Raw genomic sequence first — 18,292 nt, 5'->3', positions numbered from 1 at the left:
AAGACACTGGCTCGCAACAACTAACAAAGTTCGCGCTTTTATCACGCGACAGCTAAGAAATGGCATTGCATCGTAGCAGGTATTTCGTCGATTGAAATATTGCAATCGTTGCAGAAATTGTAAACGATTCTCGTTGCTCTCCTCGAGGATAAGAGTATATTTCGTAGTTGTAACGAAAATTTGGCACTGTATATTAGATAAACACACACACAAGTGTATCAACATTTCAATTATCGCATCATCGACTCGATCCACAAAATGGCGTTCGCGGTGTACGGAAGAAAAAGAATTAAGCGAGAATGATGGAAATAAATTGAAAGACGATATCGTCCGCGAAAGCTGTGAGAAGTGGCAACTCTGTGCCGAGAGACTCGACGACGACGATTGTGAGGATCGGTCATCCAACTGGTAAAAAAAAAGCGTCGTATATTATTTTTTTACGTTTGACGTAGGCTACGCGATGAACACACGAGCGAGAGTAAAAGGAATTATCGCAAAGAGGAACAGCAGATGGTATAAAATGAGAGAAAAGCGGGGTAGAGGTAGATCGCATTATGCTCCTGAATCGTTGATCGTTAAAGGAATAAGAGAGGAAGAGAAAGGTGTGTGCAAAGAAAAAGGATGAAATTCGGTCGAGGGAGATGCTGAAGAAATGAATAAAAGAATAATAAAAAACGAAGGTAGGTCAATGGTAAAAGCAACGCGAGCATATATATAGGGATAATCTTTCATATAGGCAAGTTCAACAAATCGTCCGGAGCGAGAGACGTAATTTTTCGTACCGAAACATATTATATATAGAGAAATTGTTCTAATATTCAATCTGCTCTTAATATTAGTCCGGGCCAGGGAATAATATTACAACCGCGCTCGCGCGTAAGAGATTCTCTAAGATCGAGAGGTGCTGCTAGATCGGACATAACTGTACGTGACTATATATAGGATAGATAGGGAACGGAGCGATTGGTACATGCGTCAACGGGATTCTTTTACAAGCGTTCTTCGTTGATAATTATATCAAACGCTGTGCTCTTGTAAACGGAACGAGAAATTTTATTCAGCGGTCTCGATGACTATTTCCATCTAATCCATTTAAGTTCGAAGAATATTGTGAATAATAAAATGCTCCCGAACGTTGTATCTTCCCGTTCGTTTGTTTTACAACGAATCTTTTTCAAATATTTCTCATTACTCGTTTCCTACGTGCGCGACTCCAGCGCCAATAAATAAATGAACTAAAACAGCGTCCTTTAATGCGAAAATTGACCACTATGTACGCTAGTGTCGATTTGCTTCCCCCCATCATGACTTGGCACATAGCGAATATAGGAGGAGAAGAACGACGCGACGAGCGACGAATCGCATTGCGTTCATTGTCACCAGTCTTCACATCCGTTTGTTATACTACTTTCTCACTTTTTTTTTATTGTCTTTTTTTTATATTATACCGCTGATGGGTAATTAACGAACGAGCAGGGAGGACGAAGGGAATCTAATGCGAATTTGGTGCGATAATAATAAGTTATTGCATTAGCAGCATCGTCGCGTCGGCGAAAGCAGTCCGCTCGAAATGTTTGACTGATTTGGCTCCTTGGGATCGAACGCGGTATAGTCCAGAGAAATAATGAGCCTGAGCATATGAGGTTTGTTCTTTGCACGGATAAACGGACTTACTTTCATATTATATGAATCTACTCTGTTATAGTCAAAAGACACGCACACACGGTCCGCGGGCGGGCGGGCGGGCGCGCGTGTGTGTGTATTATAACGAACAGTATATAGCGTAACCTGAGAAAATTCGAGACCGCAGGACGAGGGGAAACGCTGCTCGCTGCTTTCTCGTAGTATAGTCGCACGTAAAGGCAAAGCAAAGGCGCAAGGCGCACTCCGCGATCGTCCGGTGAAGGGAACGGATCGCTCGTGAACCAGTTCCTCGCTCGTACTACCTCAGTTTCGAATCACTAGTTTAAAACTGTCGATTCCTAAAAATCTCACAAATAAATTTCACTTTTCTCTTTTTCTTCCTCGAACGTTTACGATCGCTGGAATATAAATTCAGATCATTTTGAAGTATAAACCGTGCCAGAACGATGATAGTACCCGGGAGGGAATGAGAACGATTAAACGAGCCGTTGCTCGTGCGTTTCAAACACACAATTCCATTGGATATTTCATATATTCTCGTCGGACTGTTTCCGCAGAGCCTTGCGGAGCGCTCGCTCATACGTATTCGCATCGTTGAGGAGGTGTCGGTGGTGCATGTGTACTACAAGTCGTGTGTATAAAACAAATGCGTGACTGTGTTTCGTTGTTTCGTACCTGTGCGCGCGTCTATTACTGCGTCAAAAGAAGGAAAGGTCGGTGCAACACCGTATAGAAATATGCCAACGGAGACTTCAATGCCCGCCCGCGTGTGTCGACGATAAGTGATGAAGGGCGGCTCAACCGACGGATCTATTTTTTATACCTTCTTTTTTACACCGCATCAGCCACTGACTGAATCCAGTTTTTTCCCGGTGTCCCGATACTCTTGAAGCCGGAACGGCGGCAACGGAAGGTTTTAAAATTTTTAAATAGAAACGGTCGGAATTTCTTTACGAACGCGCGGACAGATTTTTAATCGCGATTATACTCGTCGAGGCGATTGCGACTCTTGGTTGAATATCGCCGATTGGTAGCGGTAAACAAAGAACCTGCGAAAACGTGTTTTTGTTTTTTCTCTCTTCCCCCGCCCGTATAATTGTGCCAAGAGTGGATGGGGTTGAACTGGCGCTAGCGCCAGACAAATCTTTTGGATAATATGATCCTGAAATTCAGGATCTTGGGGACCCTCTTGGGAATATTGATAAGCGGGGTCCAAGGTAAGCCTCAATCGATATGTATATATATATGTACCATTCCATTCGTTTCCTTTTTTTACCGCCGAACCGTTGAAAACCTGTTGTCCGGATGACTCGATTATTATTTTCTCTCAACGATACGTACCCTAAAACGATCCTGTATGAAACGGGAAAGAAGATTTAAGGGAGTTGCAAAAGTGCTGCTGCACCAATGGGGGGGAAACGTTTAAAATTAAACGAAATATAGACGCTTTAACCTCGGATTTCTTCGTCGTTGAAGGCGGTGCGAAACCGTCGCGGTTGAAACATAAGGTGGAATATAGCGATGCGGAACATTTTGCGCGACTCTTGCTCAGAGAGAGAGAGAGAGAGAGAGAAAGAGAAAGGGCTCTTGGAGAGAGCGCGGACCTGCTGGGGAAGGAGCGAGAGAGATGATCGAACAAGAAAAAAACAAAACGAGTCTGAGAGAGCTCGTTCGTTCGCACGACGCCCACCCACCCGTACCCATGCGGCGCATTGGCTCAATGTCCTCGTTGCTTTTAACTCTAAATCCACCGAGGTCACCCGTTACGGTGAACGCCATACATGCATGAAAACCCGTGTGTAACCGTTCTTCAACCTCTCGAACCGGCAGCGCTCTCTTATTATACTATTGACTATAATTGCCCGAGCTAGAGAACGAACCCGCTTCGAGAGAATATGCGTAAACGACCGTCATAATTGGCTGTAAAATGGAATTTTAAGGAAAAAATTCCTGGATTCGTTGTAATACTCAAAGAAAGATCCAGCGCCGCAGCATCGACGACGAGACCGCTCTCAAGAATATATGTAAAAGCTCATCGGATGGCGATGCGCAATTAAATTTCTCTCATGCTCATTTTTTCCAATTACGCGATGCTCCACATTTTCACAGCTTCGCGAGTTGGCCTATAATTTCCATTCGCATTATACACCGCTTCTCGGATGTGAATTCTAATTAGGAGGATGTTGTTTTTCGCGTAAATATCGAGGCAACGCCGCCGGCGGCGCGTCGTTCTTATATATTTTATCACGTATGCGAGGTGTTGTATTTTCATTAAGAGCCTGCTCTTGGTCTGTGGGATAGAGGTAACATTTAGAACAGCGAGCATGTGGGTTATTCGTGTAATAAGTTATTTATACAAACTCCTATAGTACATAACACGTACTATTGAGCGGTCGCGCGCGGCTCTCCTGCCGCATTAGTATTTCTTTTGGTTCCTGGTGCGCTATACGTATACTTGTACTTGTCTCTTGCATGGACATGCAGGTATATAGGAAGGCTCGTATTATCATATACGCGTTTGCAACGAGTGCATGCTTTGCGCTCCGAAAGCAATGTCTTGGCGGCGAACATTCGTTGTAAAATAAAGGCAAGGGCTCGCCGGCAAGTTATATCTCTGATAACCTCGAATCGTATTATAGTCTCTAGCTTTTCCAACGAGGAGAACAACAAAAGATTGCGTCATTTCGGTACGAAAAGTTGCTGCGTTTCTGGTAGATGTACAAATGCATAGATGTTCGTTTTAAATGTTGCGGATACGCGGGGCTTGTTTCAACAATGCGGAGCAGCAACTCGACAGGTCCTTTAGTTCCGCGACGCGCGACGAGCCACGCTTTTTTGCTTACGACGACGACGAGCACCGCCGCCTCTTTAAATGTGAATTCAGCAAAAAATACCGGAAGACTTTCGCCACTCGATTGTTCCCATCTGCGTGACCAGCGTACGGCGAAATTTATTCCGGAAAAAATGGTTGTTGTACCGCTGTACCGCGATGAATACGGATGAATGATTGAAAACTAAAATTACGGAAAATAATGATATTGATTATTCGTTTGGGTCGTAGCGAAATTAGTGCAAACGGACTCTCAATTCGTGGTTCCCCGGGGAACCACTCTTTTCACGAAAAAATGCACATTTCTATGCTCTCTTTTTCGGATTTATTCGAAAAATGAAATTCATCGATCGAGTCGGCAGTCGCAATCGCGGTATATAGAATGGAGGATGTTGGACGAGTTCGACTCGCGATCGAGAAACCCCGTCGCCGCCGCCGCCGCGCCACACCGGTATTTCCTCGATCGGTCACGTTTATTATACCGTTATTTTTACCTTCAAGCTTTGTAACCGAGTAACCCAGACTCGAGCGGAACGGACAGTTAATCATATTACAATGAAATCGATGAGAATAATGACATTTTATTGCGCTATATCCCTTTGCGTATATATATAGGTACGCCGAGCGCCAGTCGCGAAAATTCCCGAAATGCCAAACTGAATAATGACCAAAATAGTAGTTAAATGCGAACGCGTTACGCGTTCGCATTTAACTACTATTTTACGCACGAAAGAAGTCGCACGGGAGGAAATTGAGTAAACTTTCTAATATCTTGCCGATGAGCCGCGCGCTTGTCGCAAATAGATTGAATCGAGGAAGCGGAGGAAGAGCAGCGCCAACATCAGGCTCTGCTGCTGGTGCGTAAAAGCTATACAATTCTTCAATGGCTACATATGTTACTAGGTATATAAAAAAAAAATAGCTTTCGGAAGTTGCTCGTGAAGAAGAATACGAGTCAAACGAGAGAGGAACGTACTAAACGCACGCGGGGTTATGCGCCTTGGCAAATTGTTGCTATACAGTCGCGCGTGTCGAACACGGTTTTTATTCTAAGCAGCGCTCGCACTTGTTGCCCTCGACTTTCCCCTCGACGAGAAAATACGAAATAAAAAGAGGAAGCGCAAGTTTTTTCTCGGTAGACCGCTCGAATATTATGGAGGATATGAGGCGCGGTAGCCGTAATCAAGAAATTTTTAAATAAAGTTTGCCGATATAGAGTCGAATTGTGAGGACAGTTATATATCACAGCAGGTGCCATTTCGCGTCCTTGGCCCAAACTATATACAAGATCGCTCGTTATACCAAAAGTTACGAAAATAGTCTCTCGGGGAGAGATTAAAATATATATTCTTCGCGTATTCTCACGTGAATGTGTCTGGTGGCCCAACGCGCATCGTTAAAAATTAAAAAAATTGGAATGTAATTATGGGAAAATGTTTTATATATAACAATCGGTTATGAAAATTGAATCGTAACGATGGTGATGATGATGATGATGATGATGATAATAGAAAATTTGGAAATACAATGCCTTATTGATGAAATAACAATGATATAACAATGGCGATGTAGCAAGACGCGATTGAACGTGTTGCGCGCACGGCGACGTATACGATAATTTACGGTGTTTCCCAAACGAACGACCTTCCAACGGAGTAATTATATATACGTTTTAATTGCTAGACATGAAATTCCAAATAGAGGAATGTACGCGGGCACAAACATGGATGCTGCGAAAGGAGTACCCGCAGAGTGTTTAGTTGATGATAGAATAGGAGAGTTAATTTTTGCCAAGAAATAGAGAAATGAGAAAAGGTGCGCGGCAACGTCGGGGCCGGCCGGTTTATTGTATTTTCCGATAATGGAATTCGCGTAGGATTAGCGTACAGCGTTCGTCTCTCCGCGCGCACCTCCGTCATATATATACATATACGCAATTGCGAGGAATTACGTACATAGATATACGCATGATCGAGAGAGAGTTTGCGAGAGAATAGGAGGGGATAAAAGAGAGCGACCGCATCTCTTCTCTTTGGTGTTGGTGCGGGCTCGCAATAAAACGTTTACAATGGACCAGCATTATTGTCGCGAGAAAAAACGATAAAATTGTCAATTATTTTCTTGCAATGATACGAGCCAAACCCTCTCACATCGCGTTGATCCTCGGATTTATATTATTATTTTATATATACTGAGAAAAATCTTTGTGTACGAAATTGGTGCTGCGCCGATATCTGGCAGCACCTTTTGTAAATTTTTCAATTACTCGGTGCGTAAAAATAAAAGCTTCGGCATTGTATAGATAGTATAGGTACCGTTTCTGCATGGGAGCAGCATGAAACGCGAATAATACAGAAACGACAAATCCATGCAGTCGGATCCGCGGGGGAATTATCGGGCGCTCGATGCTCGGCGTTGATGCAATATTATTATTATTATTATTATTATGTACCGTTAGAGAACGCAGCTTATCTAGAGAATACGGAGAAAATCTTAGAGATCTCGGTACTAAGCGACTCGGGAGGAGAAGAAGAAGAAAAATTGATGGCTTTTTGACTATTCGTTCCATGTGTTTTCGTTTATTCGCAGGGTCAACGAAATGCGGTCATCCGGCAGTGCCGATGAATTCGAGAGTCGCGCTCACGGACGAGACTCTGTCAGCTGGTACCCTAGCGACCTACACCTGTGATTCCGGTTACGAACTCTTCGGGTACGTGTATATACAAATATCCGAGGGACTTTTTCACGCGCGACTCTGCCAACTTTCTTGTTCTTCTCTCTTCGGTTCGAACCACCTGCTCTCTATATACCTCTCACTACTTTTCTTCTTCTCCTCTCGTATTTCGCGCTTGCTGTCATTTACCAATTCGTGCCCGCGAATAACGGTATAGATATTTACGTCCGCAGACGCGCCCTATACCAGCTCGATCGACGACCCATTTTCATCTCATTCATTATTTCGCGAATGGGGCTGCGATAGTAAAACGATTATAATTGTCCAGTGAGAGAAAATAATTAAGAAAAACTTGTCACTTCGATGTACGAAACTAAATGAAAAAAGTTCCTTTGTCCGGGCAATCTCACGATCGCGCTGACGTGTCTCGTTCGCTCGTTCGCTCGTTCGCTCGTTCGCTCGTTCGCTCCAAGACCGGCGTGTATAAACTGTGTGTATATATATATACACGAAGGGAAGGGAGATATGTACACCGGCCGGAGAACGATAGAGCAGGAAGAGAGGGAATAAACAAAAAAAAAATGCCTCGGTATAGGATGATGTTGCAACGGAACAAAAATTCGGAGCTAACGGGCTCTCGGGAACGTGACTGGCACGAAAATGTTTCGCCATAATTTCCAACCAACATTTTTTCCTTCGCCTCGTTACAATTCCGAAGGTTGTTTTGTCAAGTACTACGTGTACAAATGCGGTACACAAAAGAAATTACGCGTGTCCATCATTTCTGCGGACCGAAACACGACAGAACCGGAAAACACGCGTTTCCAATAATAATAATAATAATTATCGCACGGATTTTAAGATAAAAACACAGCGGCGGGCAAAGTATATCTTATACCCAACGAGATGACTCGTGCCGCCGGATCATTAATTTTTTTCTTTTAATCTTTAATTTTTATCCCCTTTTTACAGACAATCCATCCTAAAATGCAGCAATCAGGGGAAATGGCAGGGAGAATTACCATTTTGCGGTGAGTATACTGCGCGCGAACCGTTGCTCAGCACCGAATAACTATATATAGCCGGTGTTAAATTCTCGCGCGATAATATTGTCATGATTGTGTTGAACTGCAATTGCGCCGCGTAACAAGAGCGGTGAACAAGCGGACGATTGAAAAAAAAACCGTGCACTGTATTTTTCGTACATCGAACTCTCTCGGCAAGATTCGCATGATGAATATTCTCCCCCGCTTTCGGAGCAGAACGAACTTTCTCTCAAAATATTCGAACTCGGTAAATATCGCATTACGGCGGCGAATGACAAATAATGCCGATTAATGTACGACCGCAAATTGAGGGATTCCGCGTTTTTACATAAATATATATATGAGATCGGTAAACCCGCGCTCGATGGTAATATATTATATTCGGACCTCAAACAATTTATCGCAAAATTCACCGAAAGGAATGACGAATCGTTTTCGACTATATATAATACTATACAGAGCAAATTTTCGTTGAAACTTTCAGCGGATCGATGATGCGACGTCTTTTAAAGACGTCGCACACGGCGTCGAGACAAAAACTATATTTCGCTTGTTTCGCGCAGCGTTTGAAGCGCGTAAAAAAAAAAAGTAGATCCGTTCATAGAGAGAGAGAGAGAGAGAGAGAGAGGCAAGTATGATGAGACGGTAATAATGAAATGTTTGGGGGAAAAACGGATACGGAACAGGTACGAACGTGGCTTTTCGTAAACCGGCGAATCAATCGACTACGGTAAGAGGGGGTGAGGCGGCTCACGGGAACGACGGGGACGTCAGTACCGAGCACGATGGGAAAAGATGCACCGAGACTCAGAGCGAGCCGAGCCCCTGGTGGAGGGTGGATTTGCTCAAGCCATACGCGGTGAAGGTGATTCGCGTAACAACCCGAGGATGTTGCGGTAACTCTACTACCGTTTGATTGATCCTGATTTTTTAATATTCGTTATGCGATGGTGCAAATGTGGAATTATTGAGATTTAAAAATTGGATGATCCGCACACGAGTACAGGTCATCAACCGCTCCAGGATATCGAGATCAGGGTCGGTAACAGCAGCGCGGAATTGCAGAGGAATCCACTCTGCGCTTGGTTTCCAGGAACCATAGGTGATTCATTCATTAATCGAAATATTCAAACAGCTGATTGACTTTGATCGGCTGATACTATAAAAATTAAGTGAAAAATCAATTTGCATCATGAAATTTTTTTTTTTGGGTTTGTGGCAATCGTCGCCAAGAGGAAGGAATAACGAAGACTTTCGCTTGTGCCAGAGCTCTCGTGGGCCAATACGTTTTTCTTCAATTGGTCGGCGTGGAAGGAAGTCTGAGCCTGTGCGAGATCGAAGTATTCGCGACCGATGGTCAGTGGTAGCAATAATAATAATATTATAATATATATATATATATATATATATATATATATATATATTAGGGTGGCGCAAAAAAATCGAATATTTTTTTTTTCAGCGTCTCCTATGAAAATATGTTAATTTATCATGTTTCAAGAGCCCCCTCCAAAAATCAAGTCAACAAAAAAATTTTTAAAGGTCGCTCATAATTAATTACATCTTTTATATGCTTTGCTTTCGATGCTTCGAGAGACCTTTAAATATTTATATTGATTATTCATTTTAATTTTCACTTTCAATAAGTAAGATAATGGTTAGAAATACACAATGAAATGAAGGAAAAATCTGACGTGACAAGGTATGATTTTACAATAGGTCGATATTTTTATTTAAACAATTCAAACAATTACGAGAACTAGTTAGCAGAGAAAATTTAATTATGAATAGAGCATATCTGTTTAATCAAAACATTTATTGACTCTCATAATGAGTGAATTTGGTGAAGTACTGAGTGATGTTTTGAACAATTTGTTTGAATAATTATCAAGTAGATTTTACCAACAAAAATATTTCGAATTGTTGTTTGCGAACAAGTACTTTATAATTAATGAAAGCAAAAATAGCGCAGGCTCAAACACACACGGTTTGGTACGCCGGTAAAAAAATTTCCGTGTTTCTGGTCTATTTCCTACATTGTTATATACGATTTTTCCTCCGTTTCGTAGTGCATTACTAATTGGAACTCAAAATTCAAATTGATAATCAATATGAATATTTACAGGTCGCTCGAAACAATAAAATTTAAGTATATAAAAATTAAAATGAATTTTGAGCGACCTTTTAAAATGAATATTTTGAGTTGAAAATTTCCGAAACTCATTGGTTTTTTCGGTACAAAATTTCGCTGTATTGAGCAAAAAAAATTTTTAAATAAAAAAAGTCAAATTTTGACTATTTTTGGAGGGGACTCTTGAAACACGATAAATTAACATATTTTCATAGGAGACGATGAAAAAAAAAAATAGTCGATTTTTTTGCGCCACCCTAATATATATATATATATATATATCAATTATAGGTCGTTGAGTTGAGCGACGATAGAAAGACGGTGTTAAATGGAGCTTTGTTAAAGAATTTTCGATCGATCGATGCGCCCACGCTGGTACACCTGCCGATGCCGACATTGCCGCTTTCAATTCGACCTGTTACGAATTCGTCATAACCAAGGGTGGATCTTTTCAAGAGGCTAGAAACCATTGTCAATCCCGCGGTGGAGACTTGGTTCATAATTTTCAGGTATTTTATGTTATCATTGCGCATGCCAAAATAAATAATTTTCAATTAATATAATGATAAGCGCTCGCTTCAAACTCCTGTGTCTTTTCATTCGTTGTTTTTGTTGTTGTTGCTGCCGCCACGACCTCAACAACAGGGTGTCGCATCAACGTTCATATTGAAAAATCTAGAGAGGAGGAAGGACAAGCTAAAGACCCAATTGGTGTGGATCGGTGCTCAGAAGGAACCCTCGATAACAGCGAGAACTTGGCGTTGGGTCGACGGTAAGTCCATCACTCGCGGTGTGTTTAACGCTTTTAATCATTGTAACGACGACAATTTCCTACCTCGGACGATGGAATATTCGTAAACACGTAATTGTCGGGGTTTTATTTTTTTTCAATGCGAGTGATTGCGTTGGTGCGCTCGAACCCGTTCGTTGATCGTTCGGCGATGAGGTCGTTCAACGGTAGTGTCTTCCGTTAATTATTATATTAGTGGGCGCGTTCAATGAAACGTGAAAGTAAAAGCCGACACGTGGATGCGCTCGAGGCGCGAAAGTAGCGACACCGTACGAGCGGTATTTGCGAAGCCTGAAAATGAAATATTTATTTTATTTTTTTTTTTTTATTATTTTGCTGATACACGTGTGAGTCTTGTCGATAATAAGCGCGATCGGAACAGGTGAAATAGTTCAACGTCCGTCGTGGGGTAAGGATCAGCCGAACAATTACAACGGGGAACAAAATTGTGTCGTTCTCGACGGTGGAAGAGCTTGGCTGTGGAACGACGTCGGTTGTAATCTCGACTACCTCCACTGGATCTGTCAGAGCGGTAAAATCTCATCGGATAAACTCCATAATCGCGGATAATATCCGATAATCCTGTTCGTTGATCGCAATTTTTTTTTTTCCCCCCGTACAAGTACCTTCCGTCTGCGGAAGCCCGGAAAAAGCTGAAAATACAACCGTTATCGGTAAGAAGCGAAGCATCGGTTCGAGCATCGATTACGTTTGTCCCGACGGATATATGCTCGTCGGTTCGAAGACGAGAATTTGCGAAAGCAGCGGTTTCTGGAGTGGCGTTCCCCCAAATTGCAAATGTGAGTGTATTAACGACGAAACGGGCAAACCGGCGGGCGATCTTCGCCTCCGTTGTACTAAACTCGTTTTTTTTTTTCCTCCCCATTGTACGCGCGTCGGCGCAGTCGTCGATTGCGGAACGTTACCGGAATTGATCAACGGACGAATAACTCTGATCGATCGAAGAACGACTTACGGAGCCTTCGCCGACTACTCGTGCAACGAGAATTATACTCTCATCGGAGAGACGAGAAGAAGATGCGGCGATGGAGGAATTTGGAGCGGTCATCAAGCCCGGTGTCTGTGTGAGTTGGATTCCAACAAATGATTTTATTATGATGAATTTGTTGGTTCCGCGTGACGAAACGATGTTGTTTTTTGTTTGTTTTTTTTTTTCTTGTCACCTCTCAAGTCGACTGGTGTCCCGAACCACCGAAAATAAGCGGAGGAGTTGTGACGAGCACGGGTAGACGGGTCGGTTCGACGGCTACTTACAATTGTCAAAATGGTTTTATTCTCTTTGGAGAAAACGTGAGTACTTGCTCGTAGCGCGGTATCGTAACGAAACTAATGTGTGCACGTGGTGTTTGTTTGTACGGTCGCGCGATCAGGTTCTCAGGTGCGATATCGGCGGGGATTGGTCGGGAAAAGCGCCACAATGCAAATTCGTTGATTGCGGGGCCCCCGCACAGATCGAATTTGGCAAGGTGAATCTTATAAACGATACGACTACCGTTGGGAGCTTGGTCGAGTACGTTTGCCTGGAGGATTATTGGCTCGTCGGTGAATCGAGTCAAGAATGTACGCGAGAAGGAAAATGGAGTCACGAGACACCCTCGTGCGAGCGTTAGTATTTTGTGTCTATGTATAATAATCTTATTTATATAAATCGCTTGTAACGGGGCTAAGCTCAACACGACGGCGTTTTATTGCAGTTATAACTTGCGAAGAGCCCCAAGTTCCAGCCGGAAGCTACGTCGTCGGTTACGACCTCAATGTTCACAGCTCGATAGAGTACAACTGCGAGACGGGATATTTGCTCCGCGGTGAGGCCAAACACTCTTGTGAAAAAGACGGCGAATGGAGCGGCGACGTACCGAGCTGCGAGTGTGAGTTTTTTTATTTATATATACCTAGCATTTTAACACATATATAACGCGGTCTTACGCGTCTCCTCTCCTCTATTTGCTTGCTGATATTATTTGCGACACGAATTAACGGAGCAGACATCGAATGCGGCAAGGTCTTACCGATGTTGAACGGTGCGGTCGATTATGTCAATGGAAGTACTCATCTTGGGAGTGAAATAACGTACAGTTGCACGAGAAATTATCGATTGAACGGAGTTGAGAGACGATACTGTTTGGACAATGGACAATGGAGCGACGCGACGCCCAAGTGCGAAGGTAAGTACGGTAATGTATACGCGCGCGTTCTAGCAACTCGCGATCGCTAAAACGAGACGATTCGCGATCGTTGGTAAATTTTGGCAGAGATTCGATGTCCGGAGCCGATACTCGCGGAGCACGGGATCCTCTCGGTAACGGGAAACGACAGGATGTACGGTAGAACGTTGGTGCGAACTGGAACTGCCGAAAATTCAAATACCGGTGCTACCTCGTACAAGATCGGGGCATTGGCGAAATATAGATGCGAGAGGGGATACAAGGTCGTCGGTGAACCGCTATCAACGTGCGAGGACAACGGCAAGTGGAGCGGCCAAGTTCCCCAATGCGTGTGTGAGTATACATATCCCCTCGAATTTTCCCAAGTCGAATGTCGATCAATTTTTTTTAATGATCATTCCCGATCGACGTTACAGTCGTTGATTGCGGAAAACCGGAGGAGACCGAGCACGGGCGTTATACCCTCACCTCGAACGCGACTTATTACGGTGCGGCTGCGATTTACGAGTGCGACGGTAATTTTGAACTCGACGGTTTCGCGAGGAGGCTCTGCCTGGAAAATGCCACGTGGAGCAGCGATATCCCCATTTGCAAAGGTAACAAACCCAAACTTGGTTCTTCGTATAACCGGGAAAAAGTCAAATTTCGCCAATTCGTGATATTTGACGTCTCTAAGAGATTTATTGGCATATAACCGTCAACCACAACCGATTTTGATCTCATCGTCAGAAATCAGATGCAAAGATCCGGAAAGAGTGAGTCCTCTCTCGACTCAAGTCTCGACTCACAGTGTCGGGGGTGTAGCCCATTACGGTTGTCCACGCGGTTATTACATGGAAGGCAACGAGACTAGAATATGTCTGCAGAATGGCTCTTGGAGCGGCACGATGCCAGCCTGTTTCGGTAAAGCCACTCTCACGCTTATTTTTTTCCATTTTTTCATCCCCCTCGTCAACAACAACAACAACAATTTGCTTCGTAGCCTTCGACTGCAAGTATCCGAACCCGATTGAGAACGGCCGTGTAGTCGTCGTAAACGGTTCGACCCTGTACGGAGGAGCCGCCGAATATCACTGCCTGCCTCAGTATGAGAGGATCGGTCCGTATTTACGAAAGTGCTTGGAAAACGGGAGTTGGAGCGGCGAAGAACCAACGTGCCAAAGTCAGTAATCATTTTTTACTCCTGCAATGCTCGCGTATGCGCCCCTCCTTCATACCTTGTTCAAATATATTTTTACTTACACCCGATAACAGTGACGTCTAACGAGATTGCGGAGGCTCAAGGGGTCGGAACTAGCGTCGGAATAGCCGCGGGTGTCATCATAGTTATTCTCCTCGTTCTGGGATTGGTTTATCTCAGATTGTAAGTTTCTTGCGCCCTACCGCCGCCGCCACCGCCGCCGCCGCCGCCGCCGCGCATCTTCTCATTATTATCTATCGAAATATCATGCACTAAATATCGTATGCTCGTAGGCGTAAAGCAACCCCGGTGAAGAATACGGAAAATGTTCAGGCGGCTGAAAGAAAAGAGGATCAAAGCGCGGCGGTTATGTCTTATGCCAGTCTCAACGACGTTACCGGCAATAATAATAGAATGTACGAGAACGTACCCGAAGAAGGCTTGTACGACAGTCCCTACGGTATCAGCGGCAGCGCATACGGGTTATTATTATCCTGAAACCTGATGCTACGTCTTCGCTATTATTTCCTTGTGCCAATTAATTTTCAAATTTTTCCTCCAGGCACGGCCACCACGGAGTCGCCCGGAGAAACTACAACTGCGCCAGATCCGGCCATTACGAGGCTGAGCCGTTGCCAAGAAATGGCATCACCATCAATGGCGTATCCGTCCGATAGCTATTCAGATGCTAAACTTTTCATGTTAAAAGTTTCGACTAAACGATGTCGTATAACAATTTATATGTAGTATGCGACGAATCTACACCGTGATAAACGTTAGAGCCTGTAAATAATTGAAAAACTGTGAAACATTGTTCAAAGTTACGCTTAGAAGAAAACCTAGCCTGCTAGACCACCTTATTCATTAAATTCTTCGCTTTTATCCTCTCGATAATCGAGCCGATTCATTGCGATCGTTTGTATATGATTTTCTGTATATACCGCATTATCCGATAAATCTATTTTTTTAGTTTGTATACCATGATTCATTTTAAATAAAAAAACATATGATTATACTCTTGAGCGAGCGTGGAAATTTATTTCAACCGGTTTTTTATGCCACGTTTACATTTTCTTTCTTTCGTAAATATATACATGTATGCGCGCAGCAGAGAGGAGGGGAAGAATGCATATGGTGCATGCGTATAATGAAATTATTTTCATTAAATTTGGCGAGCGTGACAGAGGGAGGATCGAAATTACGAAACATTTGTTGCTCACTTAGTATTTCAATGAAATCGAGTGATGCGAGTCCATAAAAGGCAATGTTTGATAGGAGCTCTATACGCGCACGCGAGCTTACCATCGTATAGAGCGTGCTGTCCATATAAGGACAATGGAAATTCGAATGTGGAGCTCTCGGTCACTGCTGCTGCCGCTGTCAGGTGCATTAATAAAAATATAAAAAATACATTTCACGCCCGCTGCTTTTGGCGACTTTTCAACGGCGGACAAAAATGACGAAATATACGGGATAATATTCCAAATTTTGATATAATGAAAAAAAAATGCTATGCGCACATACACACCATTATCTTGTGTGACAATGGCCTCAATAAAGAAGATACCGTGTAAGGCCTCGAATGGTAATGTTTTCATATTTCTTCGCTGGATGGCGCGCACAAGCGTTTCGTCGTCGTCGTCGTCGGGTGTGGTGGTATAGCGTAAAGCGAGTTGGGAGCGTTTGGTTGGAAACTTCGTTTGAGGGGTCTTGGATTGCTCCGTGACGTGCGTGTGTCGCGAGTCTGATTCACACCTTTGAACGCGTTAGCGACGTTTCAACTACAACAGCAGCCAGCAGTAAGTATTTTATCGAATATCTCGGTGAGCCTTTTATCATTTCATTCGAACGTGTATTATCACCAATTTCGAGATCCAATAACGAGTCGCAACAGGGACAAAGAATGAAATTTTTTGACAGATATTTTTTGCGCGATGGCGAACGCGGACAGCGGCCATTGATCTCGACACACCAAAAGAATTCCGTACAGTCATCGCTTTTTATTTTAAACGTAATACGCCCGCAATTTTGAACGAAGCAATTTTATTTCTTTGAGCAGCATCGGTTAATTCCTACCGACGAATTTTCCATGTGTTTATATATACAACTGGCGATGTTGCATTTATATTCGTGTGATATTTATCTCACGAGCGTGACCAGTCGCATCCGCGAATGAAATTTTATTGTGAAATGAATTTCATTCAATATACATAAAAATAATATGATGAACGAGTTGCCAGCATTTCCTAACAATACACAACATGCGTTGCATCGTCGCGAGATCCTCGTAGATCTACGGAATTAAAAACTTTTCTAAAAGCCTGAGTTTTGCTTTTATCCTGCTTCTCTATATAACTTGCATTGTTCCGATACAACCGTACACGAACGAAAGATTCAATTTCGTCTGAAAGTGCTAAGATCGCGTTTCGACAATTGGCTCATGCCCCAATTCAAACGAGTTTAATGCCCCGCAGCGCTATCAACTTATTTTTATCCAAATTTTTTGTCTCTTACCGTGGTGCGTCTGTTCCACCAAAATAAACGATGACCTTCCGTGAACAATGGGGATCGATAGACGCTTTTGTTCAGCCTTTTTCTTGTATCGGGGAATTGCCAAGAACAATGCTGGTATTTGGTATCGGATATGAAATTGTTGAGAGTCCCTTTAATATAAATTTTCATTTTTATTTTCAGAAAGAAAAGCAAAGATGTCTTCTCGCAAAACAGCAGGACGTCGTGCAACAACGAAAAAACGAGCTCAACGTGCCACTTCCAACGTATTTGCCATGTTTGATCAGGCTCAGATAGCCGAATTCAAAGAGGCTTTCAATATGATAGATCACAATCACGACGGATTCATAGATAAAGAGGATTTGCATGATATGCTCGCTTCTCTCGGTACGTATCCTTTATTTCAATCTATTCTTGAGACATGTATGAAAAAAAAAAAAAAAGTAAGCCCCGAACTTGCAGGAAAAAATCCAACGGACGAATACCTTGAGGGAATGATGAATGAAGCTCCTGGCCCCATTAATTTCACTATGTTTCTGACTCTATTCGGTGAGAGGCTGCAGGGTACCGATCCGGAAGATGTTATCAAAAACGCTTTTGGCTGCTTCGACGAGGAAAATACAGGACACATCAACGAAGAACGTCTAAGAGAACTTCTCACCACAATGGGAGATCGGTGAGAGTTTGTCGTTTTCTTTAATAGAGATATCATAGGTGGCGAATGAATGTTTTCGTTTCAATAAATGTTGTATCAATAGTTGATTAATGTCATTTGACACGCTCACTTCTATAATTTGACAGTTTCACGGACGACGATGTTGATGAAATGTATCGCGAGGCACCGATCAAGGGCTCCATGTTCGATTATCTCGAATTCACGCGAATTCTCAAACACGGTGCCAAGGACAAGGACGAACAGTGAGAGCGATTTCGAATGTTCATCCGAATACTGTTTACCATTTCTACTTTCTGTCGTCGTCAAGCCGACGACGAGCATTTAAGAAACATAACGCGTGTCCAAACATGTATACTCCGTTATTATTATTATTATTATTATTATTATTATTATTATTATTATTACTATTACTATTACTATTGAGAATATTGAGATGATGAATTAATTGTCGTAGAATCGGCATTTGTATTTTAATACAACGAATCATCGTCTGCACGGTTCACACGTTTATAATTTTTTATAATTTTTTTCCTTAGTTGCCCGATTTTTGTATTCAATCGGAGAAAAAAAAAACAAATACAACGAGAACGGAGGGTGGGGCTACGAGAAAAAAAAATGAAAGAA

At 42.9% G+C, this 18,292-nt stretch overlaps 2 protein-coding genes and 1 long non-coding RNA gene across 6 annotated transcripts; 2 read left to right on the top strand and 1 right to left on the bottom strand.

Annotated features, from left to right (window-relative positions):
- Positions 1-123: 123 nt before the first annotated feature.
- Positions 124-15,496, top strand: fw (furrowed). 3 transcript variants are annotated; one of them, XM_043431051.1, is made up of 22 exons: positions 124-408; positions 7,064-7,184; positions 8,121-8,179; positions 8,881-9,090; positions 9,201-9,296; positions 9,428-9,550; positions 10,671-10,834; positions 10,971-11,097; positions 11,498-11,647; positions 11,739-11,915; positions 12,021-12,200; positions 12,308-12,426; positions 12,507-12,741; positions 12,831-13,004; positions 13,122-13,301; positions 13,389-13,634; positions 13,718-13,897; positions 14,031-14,204; positions 14,284-14,463; positions 14,556-14,664; positions 14,775-14,963; positions 15,044-15,496. In XM_043431051.1, exons 2-22 carry the CDS (start codon positions 7,096-7,098, stop codon positions 15,156-15,158), a joined length of 3,276 nt encoding a protein of 1,091 aa, XP_043286986.1. In that variant the 5' UTR covers positions 124-408; positions 7,064-7,095; the 3' UTR covers positions 15,159-15,496. The 3 variants fall into 3 exon arrangements, with proteins under 3 accessions (XP_043286986.1, XP_043286985.1, XP_043286984.1); XM_043431050.1 differs by lacking the exon at positions 124-408 and adding an exon at positions 1,885-2,861; XM_043431049.1 differs by lacking the exon at positions 124-408 and adding an exon at positions 5,238-5,331.
- Positions 15,492-16,137, bottom strand: LOC122417519 (uncharacterized). Its single transcript, XR_006262296.1, has 2 exons — positions 16,010-16,137; positions 15,492-15,858 (listed from the first exon to the last, which is right to left on the bottom strand). It is a non-coding gene; the product is annotated as an uncharacterized lncRNA (long non-coding RNA).
- On the top strand, positions 16,135-18,168 carry sqh (Myosin regulatory light chain sqh). 2 transcript variants are annotated; one of them, XM_043431061.1, is made up of 4 exons: positions 16,139-16,280; positions 17,176-17,379; positions 17,455-17,668; positions 17,794-18,168. In XM_043431061.1, the coding sequence occupies exons 2-4, from the start codon at positions 17,190-17,192 to the stop codon at positions 17,912-17,914; spliced, it is 525 nt and encodes a 174-aa protein (XP_043286996.1). In that variant the 5' UTR covers positions 16,139-16,280; positions 17,176-17,189; the 3' UTR covers positions 17,915-18,168. The 2 variants fall into 2 exon arrangements, with proteins under 2 accessions (XP_043286995.1, XP_043286996.1); XM_043431060.1 differs by having other exon boundaries at positions 16,135-16,280; positions 17,176-17,668.
- Positions 18,169-18,292: the final 124 nt, after the last annotated feature.

Source organism: Venturia canescens, chromosome 10 (genome assembly GCF_019457755.1).
Source record: "Venturia canescens isolate UGA chromosome 10, ASM1945775v1, whole genome shotgun sequence".
In the NCBI taxonomy this organism is placed as follows: domain Eukaryota; kingdom Metazoa; phylum Arthropoda; class Insecta; order Hymenoptera; family Ichneumonidae; genus Venturia; species Venturia canescens.
The sequence above is the reverse complement of the archived record's forward strand: the minus strand, read 5'-3'. Positions and strand labels throughout refer to the sequence as shown.

Bases quoted from the DNA above. Each gene is read 5' to 3' on its own strand.
- sqh (XM_043431060.1), top strand. From the start codon at position 17,190: ATGTCTTCTCGCAAAACAGCAGGACGTCGTGCAACAACGAAAAAACGA. The intron at 17,669-17,793 runs GTGAGAGTTTGT...ATAATTTGACAG, and splicing joins CTCACCACAATGGGAGATCG to TTTCACGGACGACGATGTTG.
- fw (XM_043431049.1), top strand. From the start codon at position 5,253: ATGAGCCGCGCGCTTGTCGCAAATAGATTGAATCGAGGAAGCGGAGGA. The intron at 7,185-8,120 runs GTACGTGTATAT...CCCTTTTTACAG, and splicing joins TCCGGTTACGAACTCTTCGG to ACAATCCATCCTAAAATGCA. The intron at 11,648-11,738 runs GTAAAATCTCAT...CCCCCGTACAAG, and splicing joins CCACTGGATCTGTCAGAGCG to TACCTTCCGTCTGCGGAAGC.